Consider the following 17,815-nt stretch of genomic DNA (forward strand, 5'->3'; position numbering starts at 1 on the left):
CACATCAAACCCTTTCATAATTTTAAAGAGGTCTCATTGGATCTGCTGTTCCAACCATGGCTCAATTGATGTTTCTTAAACAAGTACAATTCAAAACCAGAATTGTTTCTGCACAAGTGAGTTGTGTTAAGGCCACTAGTTGGAGATTAAAACATTTTTCAACAACAGCATGCCCAAGATACAATTCTGTGCTGTGTTTGCTGACTTTTTTTTCCTTTGCTATCAGTTTTTTGCCATACATATTGCACTTTTTTTTAGTCTACGTAACAATCTCTCATCCCTTGCTGCCTCCAGAGAGTTATGCTGCAGCCTCCCTCCCCTCTGTCACTGCCACATCCCTTCTTCACTTCTGCCTTCACTAACTGCCATTTTGACAATGCCCACTCATCCCTTTTCCTCCCCTTCAGTCACAAACATGGACAGAAGAGTTGAACACCAGAGGTGAGGTGAGAGTGAATGACTTGACATCAAGGCAGCATTTGATCAAGCTGGTATCAAGGAGATCTGGCAAAACTGGAGTCAATGGGAATCAGGGAAAACTCTCCACTGGTTGGAGTCATCCCGAGCACAACAGAAGATGGTTGTGGTTGTTAGAGTTCACTCATCTCCATTCCAGGACAGCACTGTTGGAGTAGCTCAGGGTAGTGTCCTAGGCCAAACCATCTTCAGCTGCTTCAGCAATGACCTTCCTTCCATCATAAAGCCAGAAGTAGGGATGTTCACTGATGATTGCACAATGTACAGCACCATTCGAAACTCCTCAAATACTGAAGCAGTCCATGTCCAAATGCAGCAAGACCTGGACAGTATCCAGGATTAGGCTGACAAGTGGCAAGTAACATTCATGCCAACAAGCACCAGGCAATGGACCATCTCCAACTATCACCCCTTGACATTCAATGGCATTACCATCACGGAATCCCCCAATATCAACATCCTGGGAGTTACCATTGACCAGAAACTGAACTGGACTAGCTATATAAATACTGTGGCTACAAGAGCAGGTCAGAGGCTACGAATCCTGTGATGAGTAAATCACCACCTGATGCCTCAAAGCCTGTCCACCATGCACAAGGCAAACTTGCCTGGATGAGTGCAGCTCCAACGACTCTCAAGAAGCTTGACACCATCCAAAACGAAGCAGCCCGTTTGATTAGCACCCCTTCCAGAAACATTCACTTCCACCACTACTGACACACAATGGCATCAGTGTGTACCATCTACAAGATGCACTGCAGGAACCCACCAAGGCACCTTCCAAACCCACGACTGCTACCATGAAGAAGGACAAGGGCAGCAGATACATGGGAATACCACCACCTGGAAGTTCCAAGCGACTCGTTGTCCTCATTTGGAAATATATCGCTGTTCCTTCATTGTCATTGAGTTAAAATCGTGGAACTCATCGTAACAGCACTGTGGGCATATCTGCAAATTAACTTTACAAATAAAGGGGACAGTCCCTTAAAAGGGACACTAATGAACAACAAAACGTTAAAGGAAAGTTTGAAAAAAATCAAATTAAAATGTGATTTTTCGGGTCAATAATACATCCCAGCCCCCATGGCTAAATTTCACCAACTGCCATGGTGGGATTTGAACCTGCGTTACTATTTCAGAGACATTATTACTACATCAGCATCTCCCCCAATAAATTCCAAATCCATCACCTTGACCAGCAAGCTACTACTTCAGCCTGCTGCTCCTGTTCATGCTCTTTTGATTAACCAATTAAACTAAATTAACAAATCACAGGACCAATTAAAAGGCAGCCCCTTAGAGGGAAACTGCAAAAGGAAAGAAAAAATTATAAAGGAACCTTACAAAATTAAAAATAAAAGATGATCAAAAGGGTCAATAAAGCACTGTGGTGCCCGTCTGTGACAGTGGAGCTGCTCCTGTTTATAATCTTTTGAATTGTCAACCTAAATGGAGTTGGTGTATTTAGTGCCTGCTTTCGTGCCTTCAGAGGCAGCAAGTTTGGCAGCATGAGGCGGACAGCACTCTGGATCTCCCTCTTTGAGATGGTGTGGCATTTAGGAGCGCAAGTGAATCTCCAGTTAATACGCCTGCATACAACTAAATACAATTAACACACAATGAACACTCTAAGAATCTGCAATGGATGAACTAATAGCTTGAGAAATAATCCTCCATCCACATTTGGACAATTTAGTCTGCAGTCTGATACTTACTTTCATTGTGTGGGTCATTTTTTTTTTGATCTTGTTAGAAAACCCCTCCCTCTATCAATTGTAGTGTTTTGACCCCTTTCCCCTACCTCCCCATAACCCCAGCAGCAACTTAATCCTTTCCTCATTCTGCATGATCATCTTTTCAATTCTCACTTCCCCTTGCACCCAAGCAAGAGAATCATCTCTGACCCACTACCCCTCTCTTTCACTGACCATCAAAACAGGGAATTTCCCCCATTCCTCCTCGTCCCATATTTTCTTCTTTTTTTCCCAATCCCCTTTTCCTCCTTTTTTTCCTTCCTTCCCCATTTCCTCCTCTCTCCTATTCCCAATCCCTCTTCTCTGTTCCCCTTTATAAGATTTTTGGATTTGGGCCCACAGATACTTTAAACAGGCAGCCGACTATTTTAAAATAGTTTATTAAGCAGCAACAGTTTCAATATAATGCAGTAACTAATTTGACAGAGAAAGTATATGACCTATAACAGTTAACAGCAGCTTATCGATCTCGGAGGACAAATGGACCGTCCGGAGCGTGTTGATCTCAGTAGCTTGTGATAACAGCAATTTTGCTCTCGTCAAAGTGTTAGGAAACTCTTTCCTCGAGCTCTCGATCTTCTTCCTCCTCGTCCTCTGGTCAGTCTTCCATATGAAGAAGGCAGCTGCCCAATGAGCACTGCCACCTCACCAGCACCTCAGCAGCCTCCTATTATAAGTATGACAGCAATATATATATATATTGCATTTTGGGGGCTGGTAGCTTACCCAGTGTCAATCAGCTATCTAACTATTTTGACCAACGGCCACAGGACAGGTACTCAAAACGTCAGGGTGGTTACCACCCGCCTTGTGCGTCACCCTGCTCGAGGTCAGCTTTTTAGTTTACATCTTGCTGAAGGTTGTATCCTGGCTCTTTTCTAAACAATTGTATAGATAGGGGGGTACAGAAGAAGCCTGTCTACCAGCTTAGGAATGTCAACATGGAGGCCTGAACTAAGACTGTTCAGAGGTCAAAGTATTTAGCGATTCTCTTTCCAGAGAATCAATGCTGTTTAGCTAATCTCATAAAGTACAGAAAAGACCCGTTTATTAAAGACCCCAATTTCTCGCACCTTCCAATTTCCTGGCTCTCTCAATCCCACCTTTTCCTCCTGTTGTACCTTTCAACCCTCTGTACCCCCCACCACCAGTCCAATTACTAGCCCCCGTCATCTATCCATCCTTGGCCTGAAACACGACACTTGATCTTGATTCTCCATGTGAATTGCCAGGGTAGATTAATGAGCATAAAATAAAGAGAATCACACTTGAAATCCCCAGATATTTGTTTTCTTCATGCACCAGCTTAACAGAATCTCCCAATGTTACAACACGCTTGATCCATTGTGCCTGTTACATATTTCTTTTGCCAAAGTTTATATTTTAAGGCATCTTAAACTTGTATCCATAAGTTTATCTTTAAAATCGCCATCTTGTACTTAGTGCACGTACTGCAATGTGCTATGTGCTTTAAAAGAACATCCTTTGCTGCTATCACTAATTCTGGCAGGTATCAATGTGCCTGAGCCAAGAGTTTGTCATTTTTGAGCGGTAGAAAGTGGATTCCAGTGTCATGATACATTTTGACAGGACGTTGCAAAGCAGAGAAACTTGTCTTGTGGAAACAAATCCATCACTTTAATAAACATCAAGTTGCAGGAAACCATTCCATTTGTGGAAGATCAATGAAAGGCTTTTTGCCAACCCTCTTGATCCCTATAAAACATGATGATTTTCCTTACTAATAGTTTCTCAGTGCTCAGTTTGATACAAATAGAAGAATAATTTCAAGTGTTAATTGTGTGTGGGATACCCCTGAACTTTAATTTTTCTGGGTTATGGTTAGCAACAGAGAGTTCAAAGATTGACCTGTGAGGCACAAACTATGCAGCTTTGAAATTGTTTTTTTATGGAGTAATACACGTACGAGGTACGGAAATGAAATTTGGAACCAGGTCTTTCATTTTTTTTTCATCAGCGTGGAAAAATACTGTAAAGATCTTCTATCCCTAGAGTAGGACTATTTCAAAAATGACTATACGAATTTGTGATTTTAAAAATACAGCATATAGCGTGATATCTATTTTCTTCAGTTGTGCTTTCATATTGCAAATCTCATTTGTACAGAGTACACCAGTGAGTCAAGATTTTAGATAAATTGCAATGTATTCCCAACAATTTCAGTACTTATTTTCTGCTGACTCTATAAATAAACAATGAATTAATTAGGATATCCCCAACAGTACGTTTTGCAGAATCACAGAATTGTTACAGCGCAGAACGAGGCCATTCAGCCCATTTTATCTGCACCGGCTCTCTGAGCATTTCACTTAGTGCGATTAACCCACCTTCTCCCCGTAACCCTGCACATTCTTCCTTTTCTGATAATCATCTAATTCCCTCTTGAATGCTTCAATTGAACCTGCCTCCACCACACTCTTAGGCAATGCGTTACAGAGCTTAACTACTCGCTGTGTGGAAAGCTTTTTTTCTCATATCGCTTTTGCTTTTTTTGCCAATTACTTTAAATCTGCGCCCTCTTGTTCTCAATTCTTTCATGAGTGGGAACAGTTTCTCCTATCTGTCCAGACCCCTCATGATTTTGAATGTCTTTACAAAATCTCTTCTCAGCCTTCTCTAAGAATAACAGTCCTAACTTTTCCAGTTTATCTTCATAACTGGAGTTCCTCATCCCTGGAACCATTCTTGTGAATCATGAATTTGGTGAGAGAACAAAGCTGGGTATGACACATGACATTTTGTGTCTCATCATTCTCTTATTCCCCTCCTGCTGATGTTGTTTCATGCATTCATATTTTCCATTGCTTATCTTAGGTTAGCTTTACTTCTAATTGCCATTGATATCTCCTATCCCCAGGCTGTAAGTAAACTTTTCATGATATTGGATTCTCATAACACAAAGACTTTGTTGTTTCCTGTGTGTGTGATCTGTTTTTAGAAATTACCTAGTATTTACAGTACAGAAACTGGCCATGCGGCCCATATTTATGCTGTACACTAGCCTTATGTCCCTCTTCATCTAACTCCATCACCTTCTATTCCCTTCTTCCTCTTGTCCTTTTCTAGCTCTTTAACTGCCTCAACCAGTGAGTTACACATAATAGCCACTCTCCGGGTAAAGAAGTTGCTCCTGAACTCCCGATTGAATTTATTAGTGAGTATCCCATATTTATGAAACTTTCCCAGTTCCAAACCCTTCTCCTCTTTCATTGTATATTTTTTCTCTCATTCCCTATTTTCTCCCTCACGTTATCTATTATTCCTTCTTGCTGCTGCTACCGTTTGGCATATGTTATTCTGGCCCTACCCTTCTCCTTCCCTCCCTCCCTTCCTTCCTTCCTTCCTTCCTCCTTTCCTTTGGTCCCATTGACCAAACTGGCCCATCCCCTATCCAGGATTCTGCACAGATAACTTCAGTTGTGAGGAGACTTGAATGCTGCAGAATCGGAAGTTCAATTTTTCATCTTTAAATTCATACCCCACCGGTGCAAGGCTTTTCCCACCCTTCTGATTATCGGCTGGACTTTGCGATATTTACTGGGTATTCTCCCCTCTTGTGTCTTTGTGAGGCACACAAAGTTCCAATTTTCTCCCTGTTTACAGTGCCTGGGAGAGAAACCTCAATTCCAGGAACCTCCTGGACAATCTGGGAAACATAGAAACCTAGAAAATAGGAGCAGGAGTAGGTCATTCGGCCCTTTGAGCCTGCTCCCCCATTAAATATGATCATGGCTGATCCTTTATCTCAACGCCATACTCCCGCTCTCTCCCCATATTCCTTGATACCTTTAGAGTCCAGAGATCTATCTATTTCTTCCTTAAATATACAAGTGACTTGACTTCCACAGCCTTCTGTGGTAGACAATTCCATAGGTTCACCACCGTCTGAGTGAAGAAGTTTCTCCTCATCTCACTCCTAAACAGTCTGCCCCGTATCCTGACACTGTGACCCCTTGTTCTAGACCCCCCAGCCAGAGGAAATACCATTGCTGCATCCAGTCTGTCCATCCCTATCAGAATGAGATCTCCTCTAATTTTTCTAAACTCCAGTGAATACAGGCCTAGTCGGCATAATGTCTCCTCATACGACAATCCTGCCATCCTAGAAATCAGCCTGGTGAACCTTTGCTACACTCCCTCTATGGCAAGTTTTTCCTTTCTTAGGTAAGGAGACCAAAACTGCACATAATACTTCAGGTGTGGTCTCACCAAGGCCCTGTACAGTTGCAGTAAGACATCCTTGCTCCTGTACTCAAGTCCTCGTGTAATGAAGGTGAACAAATCATTTTCCTTCTTAACTGTTTGCTGCACCTGCATGCTTGCTTTCAGTGATTGGTGTACAAGGACACCCACGTTCCTTTGACATCAACATTTCCCAATCTGTCACCATTTAATTAATAATCTGCCATTCTGCTTTTCCTACCAAAGTGGAAAACTTCACATTTATCCATGTTATACTGCATCTACCATGTATTTGCCCACTCATTCAACCTGTCTAAATCACCTTGAAGCCACTTAAAATCCTCCTCATCACTCACATTCCCACCAAGTTTCGTGTCGTCAGCATTCTTGGAAATATTACATTTGGCTCCCTCATCCAAATCAGATATTTATTATGAACAGCTGGGGCCAAAGCACTTATCCCTGTGCTATTCCATTAGCCAATGCCTGCTACTCCAAAAATGACCCATTTATTCCTACTCTCTGATTCCTGTCTGCTAACCAATTCTCAATGTTGGTGATCCTAGTGGGATCACAGCCAGGGGAGCATTGGTGTAATGGATTGTGGAGATGACAAAGACATTTGAGTGTTTCAGCAGCAGATGCCTTGGGAAGTTATGACGGTTGATGTTGTTAGAGTTGGAATGTAACGGAGAATTACAGGATCAGAAACTCACCTCAACCTGACACAGTGGTCAAGGAGCGGGCTGGAGTTAGTCACAAGAATACAGAGTTGGTGCAAAGGCCTGAAGTCAGTGGCTTTGGTCATACCATGGTTTAGCTGAAAGGAACCATGGGCAGAATTTTTCACTTGGGGGTGGTGAGGAAGCCAACCGCCGCCCATGATCGGCACCGCACCGCGATTTCACGCTGGCGAGCCAATTAATGCCCACCCAGTGTGAAACACAAGCGGCAGCACTGCCTGTGTGGGCGGGGGGAGGAATGCGAGCGGAGCGAGTGAGACCTTCATGCATGCGCATGAGTGCACGCTATATAATCTCCCTGAGGCACAGAGCTGCCTCAGGGAGATGAAGAGATATGAAAAAAAAAATGAGAAAAATAAAAATGTAGTGAAACGTGCCCCCCTATGTGGCTCTGTCACAGGAGCAGGGACATGTTATTAATGAAAAAATTAAGTTTTTATTTTACTTTTATTTGCTTTTGGAAACCTCATGCTGCCCGTGGATGAGGTTTCCAAAAAAATGCAAAGGCCGCTTGGCCTTTTCATCTGCCCACCAACTCATTAGAACCATAGAAAAGTTACAGCACAGAAGGAGGCCATTCGGCCCATCTTGTCCATGCCAGCCCGAGGACACCCAGGTGCTCTTTCTAATCCCACCTTCCTGCACCCAGCCCACAGCCCTGCAGTTTACAGCACTTTAGGTGCAGATCCAGGTGCTTTTTAAAAGAGTTTAAAGTTTCTGCCTCTACCACCAACTTGGGCAGTGAATTCCAGACACTCACTACCCTCTGCATAAAAAAAGTTCTTCCTCATGTCCCCCCTACACCTTCTGCCACTTATCTTGAATCGATGTCTCCTGGTTCTAGAATTCTCCACCAAGGGAAACAATTTCATCCACTCCACTCTATCTATTCCCCTCATAATTTTGTTAGGTTGGATGGGCAGTGAAAAATGTAGCTTAATTGGTTACTTAATGGTCTTAACAGCCTTTTAATTGTTGGCGGGCACACTGCTGACTCTGGTGTGTGCCCGCCGACCAAACTATCACACGACTGTGCGTTGACACGGCACGCTCGGCTGACATCAACACATCATTTCACACTCGAGTAGGTCGGATGTGCGCCTGCCCGCTAAGCAAAAATTTCTGCCCCATTGTTTAGGTAAGAGGCATATGGTAGAGAACAGCAGAGCGTAGGTCAAAAGAGATGATAGAGAGTTGGAGGTGGATGTTGGCAAAGTTAGCCACATGTCTGCAGATGTTGCCAGGGAGCAGCATGCAAATAAATTAAAAAAGGGACCAAGGATAAATACTTTGGGCTCCCAAGGTGGTATATGGATTTGTGAGGATAAGCCATTGCGAGTAATACAGTGCGTCGCATTGGATAGGCAAAAGTAGAATCAAGAGAGCAAAGGCCCTTTACCCTGGACATTGGAGGAGAGTTGTTAGAGGAAAGTGTCGTGGTCAACTATTTTGAAAGCCTGGGAGAGGTCGAATTGGGGTAATGAACCATTGTCATAGTCACAGCAAATATTGTTTCTTGACTGGTTAGAGCAATTTCAGTACTTTGGGAAGATCAGGAATCTGGCTGGAGTAATTCAGGCAGAGTTGCAGGAGAGATGGTTATGGATCTTCCAGACTTTGGTAAGGTTCCGGAGGTGGGAGATTATGGTGGCTTGAAAAGGAGCTAGTGCCTAATGTCAATGAGCCGCTTGCACATTATTAGAGATGAGGATGGAGGGAATGAAGTGGAAGTTTATGGGGATGCGTCCTACTCAGGCCCCCTTCCACAACTCTTTTTCTGGTAAATTGATGACTGTATCGATGCTACTTCCTGCTCTCGTCAAATTTCATCACTTTTGCTTCCAATTTCCACCTCTCTCTCACTTTCACATGGTCCATCTCTGACATTTTCCTTCCCTTCCTTGACTTCTCTGACTCCGTTTCTGGGGACAAACTATCTACCAGTATTCATTACAAGCCCACTGACATCCACAGATACCTTGACTATACTTCATCACATCTGTTAAACGATAAGTTCTGATGATGCTACCTTCCGCAATGGTGCTTCTGACATGTCTTCCTTTTCCCTCAGCTGAGGATCCCTGCACCCCCCCCCCCCCCCCCCCCCCCCCCCCAGGACCATGATGGGGTTCCCCTTGCCCTCACTTTCCACCCAACCAGCTTCCGCTTTCAAAGGACCATCCTCTGCCATTTCTGCCAGCTCCAGCATGATGCCACCACCAAACACATCTACCCCCTCACCTCCCCTGTCAGCATTCCAAAGGGGCCAATCCCTCTGGGACACCCTGGTCCACTCCATCACCCCCAACACCTCATCCCCTTCCCATGACACCTTCCCATACAGGAAGTGTAACACCTGCCCCTTTACCTCTTTTTTTTCTTCACTGTCCAAGGCCCCAAATGCTCCTCCTAGATGAAGCATCGATTTATTTGTACTGCTTTCAATTTAGTTTACTGTATTCGCTGCTCAAAATGTGGTCTCCTCTATGTTGAGGAGACCAAACGCAGACTGAGTGTCCACTTTGCGGAACATCTTTGCTTGGTCTTCAGGCATGACCCCAACCTTCTGGTCACTTGCATTTCAATTCACCATCTTGCTCTCATGCCCACATTTCTGTCCTCACCCTATTACAATATCCCTGAGAAGCCCAACACAAGCTGAAGGAACAGCACCTCATCTTCCAATTAGATAACAATTTCAGATTATGAACTCTGTCCTCTGTTTTGAATTTTTTCCAAGTGCCAGCCTGTATCACCTTCTCACGTTTTTGCTTTCAGACAGTGCCGACCTTTATGCTGCTGTTTACACATTCTGCTATTTTGCTTTCAGATAGTGCTGACATTTTATTCTGTTACTAAAGCCTACTCTGGACCCATGCTTTGTGTCTTTAATATGATCATTATCATGCCCTTGTGTTTCATGACACCCTTGTCTCCCCTGACTTCTAACCCTGACCTTTCCCTTTGCTCCAGGTGTCCCTCCCCACTTTTTGAACTGCGTAAAACCCAGCAGATCCCTATCTCTCTTCGTTCCAAAGAAGAGTCATATCGGACTTGACATGTTAACTCTGCTTCTCTCTGCACAGATGCTTCCAGACTGGCTGAATTTTTCGGAACTTTGTTTTTGTTTCAGACCTCCAGCATCTGCAGTATTTTAAACTGCCTTAATGTAAAAGCAAATGTGCAGTTGGTAATTGCGAAAGATGCAGAGGTTATATTTCCTCCAGGATAATCCTAGAGTAGTGGACAATTTTGACAGGAGGAAGTGAAATCCATTAGATGCTGATGTGGGTGAGGTAGATCTGAGCATAATAAAAACCAAGTGCTGGAAAAACTCAGCAGGTCTGGCAGCATCTGTGGAGAGAGAAACAGAGTTAACAGAAGTTCTGAAAAGTCATACTCAAACATTAACTCTGTTTCTTTGTCCATAGATACTGTCACACTTGAGCATTTCCAGCATTTTCTGTTTTTAATTCAGATTTGCGGCATGCACAATTTTTTGCTTTCTTTGAAGATCTGACCATGTTAGTCTTGCCAAGATGTGCCAGTTATGCTCAAATTTGTGCCTTTGGACTTGAGGGAGTGAAGATGGGGGCCTTACCAAGAGACGCAACTAAGATTGGAGTGTTATATTTCAGAAAGCCAGTTGGTGAAGGATTTTACTGGAGCCAATCTTTACTCAGTCTTGTATTTATTTACGGAGTAAAACATTACAAGCATATACCTCCTAACTCAACCGTCCATAGTTTCAATGAGTGTCCCTTTATATGCACTCAAGTGAAACCCCAATTGATACCCTCTTCCCGCATATAATTAAACACAATTGATATACAATTAACAGTGAAAGGTTTCTGCTGGGGACGTGAACATCGAAGGTAGAGATGAGAGAATGGATGAGCAAATTATCATCTAAATCAGCAGGCTTGGCAGACAAGACAATGGTTTAACGTCTCATTCAAAAGCCCTCCTGTAATGTAACATTCCCTCAGTGTGCACTAAGATCCTGGAGTGAGTTTGAGATCTTAATCTTCAGTGGGGTATGTGCTACTAAGAGTTAGTTAGAGAGCGTTTACATTATGAGCAAGTTTTGTTTTGCACTGTGTCAACAGTTAGAGTATAAGTGCAGTTTGGATCTGGTGTCGGGGTCAAAGCTGACACTTGAATGAAATGGAGCGAGAGTTCCTCGAATAATTTTGCTTTGTAGTGTGTAAATGTAACATTAAAAGAATTAGGAAAGATGACTGACTGCATGGTTAGAAAGTAAAGTTTCAGAGTGCTTTTAAAAGTAGGAAGTAGCGAGGCAAAGAGGCTTATTGCAGTAATGCTAAAGCTTAGAACCAAGTTGGCTTAAGTACACTTGAAAGTGAAGACTACGAGGTAGATTTTAACTGCGGCAGTTTAAAACATGAGAGTCGGCAATCTGTTTTACAGCTCTCACAATTTTTATTTCCATCGCCTCAGAAATGATGGGGTCAAGGACTGTCCCATCATGGTGAGTTTGTGTATTGTGTAACATACCAGCATAAATCTTGACACCCTGTACTGCTTGGTTGCTTGAGAGCAGTCCAGACTGTGGAACTGTTATTTCAGCACGCTCGTGATCTGCTCAATTACATTTTGTGTCAAGATGGCTTTCATTATATACCTGCTGCACACGTGTGCCTGGGTCGCATCAGCCATATCATCAATCGATAACAGTTGTTGCCCAATAGGCATATCCCTTCGTTTGCCATGGTACTGAAATGCAGACGTCAGAGGACTCTTGGAGAACGAGGCTGTCATGGCTACTGTCAGGTATGGGGCATTGACATGTATGATTCACCTGTAATGTTTCAGTATAGGGCAGAGTTGACTTGTATCATCTGCACAGCAGTCAGTGGCATCCTGTGTGATAGGGAAGCCTGCAATCCTAGTCTATTTGCCTCTGATGAGAGAAAATGAAATGCAGTTGTCTCTCTTTGAATAAAGAGCCTCAGTGACCTCCTTTACATAACAGTGGACAGTGAACTGCGAGACGTTGCAAATGCCTCCTAGGTCCAGCCTTGAAGAACCCAAACACATGAAAGTTCATTGTCACAGTCACCTTCACAGCCACTGACGATGTTGTCCTTGCACTGTTCTGATGTTGCAGTCATGGCTGCAACGGGTGGCAGGTTTCAGTGAGGATGTCCTTATTGAAATGCAGACATTACACATATTGTTCCTCACTGAGGTACAGGTGGGAGAATTGCTCCCTGAACACCCTCCACAGATACAGCCTCCTGCTAAGAACCCTCCTTCCTTTGTCACACTCCCTCTTCTAGCAGTTTGTCCTGCTCTGTGTGACCTCTGTTCATTCTCCAAGTAATGCTGTATTCCAAGGGAAATGCCACATGGAGCCACTGGTTTGTGCAGAAGCTTTGAAACTGACTAAAACTCCTTCAGCAGCTGCCACATCACTCACTGTAGGCTTTAGCATTTTGAAACGACCATAGAGAGACCAAACACTGTGGTAGCGACAGCCAGAAGCAGCTAACCATTAAGTAGCCTTTAAATAGCACTGATGGGGTGTCCTTCCTGCTGCTGACGAGTATTCAGCAGTGAAAGGTTAAGAGAGGGCACTGTCTGGAGTGTTGAGCACTAAAATGGTACCGCTGGTGTCAAACTAATGTTATCATAATGGTCTCCCTGTTTTGCATACTTCAGCAAATTGACCACTTGCATTAGTGTGGTGTCTGGCAAGTTTTGTCACAGAAGAGTGTATGTGTGAATGCTTATGTACAGCGTGGATGCTGTATTTGGAAGTCTAAGGGCATTTATAGTGCCCACAAAACCTATGCTAATGACCCGAATTTCTCACCCAATATGTTTTATTAAGGAATTTACCCAGTCATCTTTTCAAGAAGAAAATTAGCAATATTTTTATGCACTTGGCTTTGAGATATAAAATGGCATTTAAATGCCATAAATGGCATGGGTTTAAACTAGAATGGCAGGGGGATGGAAACCTGAGCAGGCAGACAGAGGAGGGGGAAACAAGGATAAAAACAAAAGACAGAAAGGTAAGAAGCAAAAGTGGAAGTCAGAAAAAACACGAGCGAGAAACAAATTGGGTCATAATGCAAAATAAAGCTAAGATGACTAACAAGGTTAAAAAGACAAGTCTAAAGGCATTGTATCTTAATGCGTGGAGCATTTGCAATTAGGTAGATGAATTAATAGCGCAAATAAATATAAACAGTTATGATATAGTTGTAATTATGGAGACATGGCTGCAGGGTGATCAAGGATGGGTACTGAACATCCAGGGGTATTCAATATTTCGGAAGGACGGACAAAGAGGGAAAGGAGATGGGGTAGCACTGTTAGTAAAGGAGGAAATCAATGCAATAGTGAGGAAGGATATTGGCTTGGAAAATCATGATGTGGAATCTGTTTGGGTGGAGATAAAAAAACACCAAGGGGCAGAAAACATTGGTGGGGGTTGTCTATAGGTCCTCAAACAGTAACGGAGATGTGAGGGAAAGCATTAAACAGGAAATTAGAGACACATGCAATAAGGGTACAACTGTAATCATGGGTGACTTTAATCTATATATAGATTAGATAAACCATACTAGCAATAATACTGTGGAGGAAGGATGTTTATGTGATGGATTTTTAAACCAATACATGAGAAACCAACTAGAGAGCAGGTTATCCTAGACTGGGTATTGTGCAATGAGAAAGGATTAATTAACAACCTTGTTGTGTGCTGTCGCTTGGGGAATAGCGACCATAAAATGATAGAATTGTTCATTAGGATGGAGAGTGAAGAAATTGAAACCAAAACTAGGGTCCTGAACCAAGATAAAGGGAACTACGAGGGTATGAGGCGCGAGTTGGGCAATGATGGTTGGGGAATCTTACTAAAAGGGTGGATAGACAATGGCTAATGTTTAAGGAACGTATGCATGAATTACAACAATTACTCATTCTTGTCTGGTGCAAAAATAAAACAGGAAAAGTGGCTCAACTGTGGCTTCCAAAAGAACTTAGGGATAGTATTAGATCCAAAGCAGAGACATACAAAATTGCCAGAAAAAGCAGCAAGCCTGAGGATTGGGCGCAGTTTAGAATTCAGCAAAAGTGGACAAAAAAATTGATCAAGAAGGGGAAAATGGAGTGTGAGAGTAAACTTGCAAGGAACAGAAAAACTGACTAAAAGCATATATAAAAATGTGAAGAGAAAAAGATTGGCGAAGACAAATGTAGGTCCCTTACAGTCAGAAACAGGGGAAATTATAATGGAGAACAAAGAAATGGCAGAAGAATTGAACACACATTTTGGTTCTGTCTTCACAAAAGAGGACACAAATAATTTCCCAGAAATGTTAGGGAACCAAGGGCTAGTGAGAGGGAGGAATTGAAGAAAATCAGTATTGGTAAAAAAAAAATGGTGTTAGAGAAATTAATAGGGCTAAAGGCTGAAAAATCCCCAGAGCCTGATAATCTACATCCCAAAGTACTAAAGGAATTGGCCCTGGAAATATTGGATGCATTGGTGGTCATCTTCCAAAATTCTATGGACTCTGGAGCAGTTCCTACAGATTAGAGGGTGGCAAGTATAACCCCACTATTTAAAAAAGGAGGGAGAGGAAAAACAGAATTACAGACCAGTTAACCTAACATCAGTAGTGGGTAAAATGCTTGAGTCCATTGTAAAAGACATCGTAACAGAACACTTGGAAAGCATTAATGGGATTAGACAATGTCAGTTTGGGTTTATGAAAGGGAAACCATGCTTAACTAATGTACTGGAGTTTTTTGAGGATGTAACTAGTAGAATAGACAAGGGAGAACCAGTGGATGTGGTGTATTTGGATTTCAAGAAGGCTTTTGTTAAGGATCCCCATAAGAGGCTAGTGGGCAAAATTAAAGCACATGGAATTGGGGATAATATACTGGCATGGATTGAGAATTGTTTGACAGACCAGAAACCGAGAGTGGGAATAAATGGGTCTTTTTCTGGATGGCAGGCGGTGACTAGTGGTGTAGGGATCAGTGCTTGGGTCCCAGCTATTCATGATATATATAAATTACTTGGATGAGGAAACCAAATGCAATATTTCCATGTTTGCTGATGACACAAAACTGGGTGGGGTAGTGAGGAGGATGCAAGGAGGCTTCAGGGCGATTTAAACAGATGTGTGTGGGCAAACACATGGCAGATGCAGTATAACATGGATAAGTGTGAAGTTATACACTTTAGTGTGAAAAACAGAAAGGCAAAGTATTATTTAAATGGTGATATATTGAGAAATGTGAATGTACAAAGGGTTCTGGGTGTCCTTGTACACTAGTCAATGAAAGTAAACAGGCAGCTGCAGCAAGCAACTAGGAAGGCAAATGGTATGTTGGCCTTCATTGCAAGTGGATTTGAGTTCAGAAGTAGGGATGCTTTACTGCAGTTATACAGGACCTTGGTGAGACCACATCTGGAGTACTGCGTGCAGTTTTGGTCCCCCTACCTAAGAACGGATATACTTGCCATAGAGGGAGTGCAGCGAAGGTTCACTAAGCAGATAATGGGGATGGCATAAGGAGAGATTACTCCGACTGGGCCTGTATTCACTAGAGTTTAGAAGTATGAGAAGGGGTCTGATTGAAATGTATAAAATTCTAACAGGGCTAGACAGACTGGATGCAGGGAGGATGTTTCCTTTGGTTGGCGAGTTTAGAACTAGGGGCCACAGTCTCAGGATATGGGGCAGGCTAGGAATAGATGAGGAAAAATTTCCTCATTCAGAGGTTGGTCAAACTGGAATTCTCTACTACAGAAAGCTGTGGAGGTCAGATCACTGAGTATATTCAAGGAAGAAATTGATAATTTTTTGGATATTAGGGGCATCAAGGGGTATGGAGAGAAAGCAGGAATATGGAATTGAGATAGAGAATCAGCCATGATCTTATTGAATGGTGGAGCAGGTTCGAAGGGCTGAATGGCCTACTCCTAGTTCCTATGCTTCTAATGATTGCAGTTTAATTTATATTTTGGTGAGTGCAGGGAGTTCATGTGGTTCCTGAAAGTGCAATTGTTATGTCATTTTTTTCTACATTTTTTTCTCTTTCTCCCTACACTTGCGTTTCACTTTCCTCCTTTATAATAATAATTAAAAAATAGAAACTCCTTAAAACCACTTTGACCATGCTTTGGGTCATCTGATTGTGATCTCTTCATGTGGTCCGGTGTCACATTTTGTTTGATGGCGCGTCTGTGAAGCTCCTTGGAACACTTTATTACATCAAAGGTGTTCTATAAATATCATTTAAATTTAGTTTTGAGCCTTGGCTGGTTCTGACTCTGTACGTACGCGTGTCACGTTTTGAAAGAGAGAGAGAGAAAGAGAGAGAGCACTTCAGCGAGAATGGTTGATCCTCACTTTGACCCCTTTTCCTGCAGATCTTGAACTCCTGAACTGCAAGTCACAGTCCCGTTTTCATTAGCCTTGTCTTGTCTGAATCAGCTGGGAACCGTGTTAACTTTTGCGGCGTAAAGTGGTGGGGGAGTGGGGGGGAAATGATGTGCCGCGGATAGGCTGTTAGCAAAGCCGTGGAGAATTAATTGTATCACTGTTGGCTTTTTAAGCTAAACTGGCTGATTATACAAGGCTGAGCTGTTTGCTTTAAATGACACGGCAGTCCTCTTACCCCAGGGGAGGAAGAGAAAACCAACGTTCGCGGAATTCTGCCGTCGGGAATCCCCGCGGAAGTACCCGCTTTTATATTGTCAAAATTCAGACAGCTCGGGAAGTTGAGCCCCTGCTTCTGCCCGCGGTGAAGTCCTGAGCCCGGCGAAATGATTAGGCATAAAGTGCGCGGGGTGTTGTGGGTTAACGATAGACCTACCATATGATATGTCCCTTTCTGAACTCTCAGCTGAGAGTGCAGCCCCTGAGCAAAGTCAGGTGACCGGACCCAGCCTATCAGCTCCAACCCCCACCCCACCCCACCCCACCCCACCCCCCCCCTCCGCCCCCGGGGGCCCCTCCCATTCTCGCTCGCTCGCGCGCGCGCGCGCGCGCGCGCGGGGGCTACTTGGCCGTTGCTTTACTTCTGGGAAAATTGAAGTGGCCGCCATATGCCCAGTATTTTTCATAATCTCATGTTGAAGTGCTTCCAGAGAGAATGGGGGAAGTCACGGCTGTGTAGATGGGGAGCTCTCACCTCCAGAGCAAAGGGTTATCTCTAGGTAATGACTCTCGGCTTTTTTGTTTGTTGTAAAGTGACTTTAAATAAAGGTGCGCTGGCAAAACAGTTAAAAAAAAAATTGTGTGTGTGTGTACAAGCAACTTCCCCTCCCCCCCTTCCCCCCCCCCCTCCTCCTCCTCCTGCATTTTGGAGGCTGCTATTGAAAGTGAGTGAGATTGTTCACAGAGGAGTTGTACAGATGGCCTTGCATGTTGTCCTCAGTCGTACATGAGACACTTTTATTTGTGGAAACAAACGGCAGCAATTTTTTTTGTTGTTGTTGTAGTTAATCATCTCGTTTGTTCTGTGCTGCAGCTGTAGATTTTTTTTTATACTTTTTTTGACAATGGAAGACTTTGTTCTTTGTTCATTAATTCTGAACTGGTTGTACCTTGTTTCCCCAATCCCACCCCAACAACGATCGGG

The 17,815-nt window shown here is 43.2% G+C and overlaps 1 protein-coding gene across 13 annotated transcripts in view; it reads left to right on the forward strand.

Moving 5' to 3' along the window:
* Window positions 1–17,815, forward strand: part of ctbp1 (C-terminal binding protein 1) — a 335,683-nt gene that overhangs the window by 231,357 nt on the left and 86,511 nt on the right. For 2 of the 13 annotated variants that reach the window (XM_041184894.1, XM_041184886.1), the window contains exon 1: window positions 17,207–17,390. The exons of the other annotated variants lie outside the window; for them this stretch is intronic. Coding sequence is in view for 1 of the 2 variants with exons in the window: in XM_041184886.1 (XP_041040820.1) it covers window positions 17,351–17,390 (40 nt within the window). In the remaining variant the exon portion in view is untranslated. Of the gene's footprint in view, window positions 1–17,206; window positions 17,391–17,815 lie in introns of those variants that run through there. 13 annotated transcript variants of the gene reach the window in all.

The sequence above is a fragment of the Carcharodon carcharias genome, chromosome 1, assembly GCF_017639515.1.
Source record: "Carcharodon carcharias isolate sCarCar2 chromosome 1, sCarCar2.pri, whole genome shotgun sequence".
Classification (NCBI taxonomy): Eukaryota; Metazoa; Chordata; class Chondrichthyes; order Lamniformes; family Lamnidae; genus Carcharodon; species Carcharodon carcharias.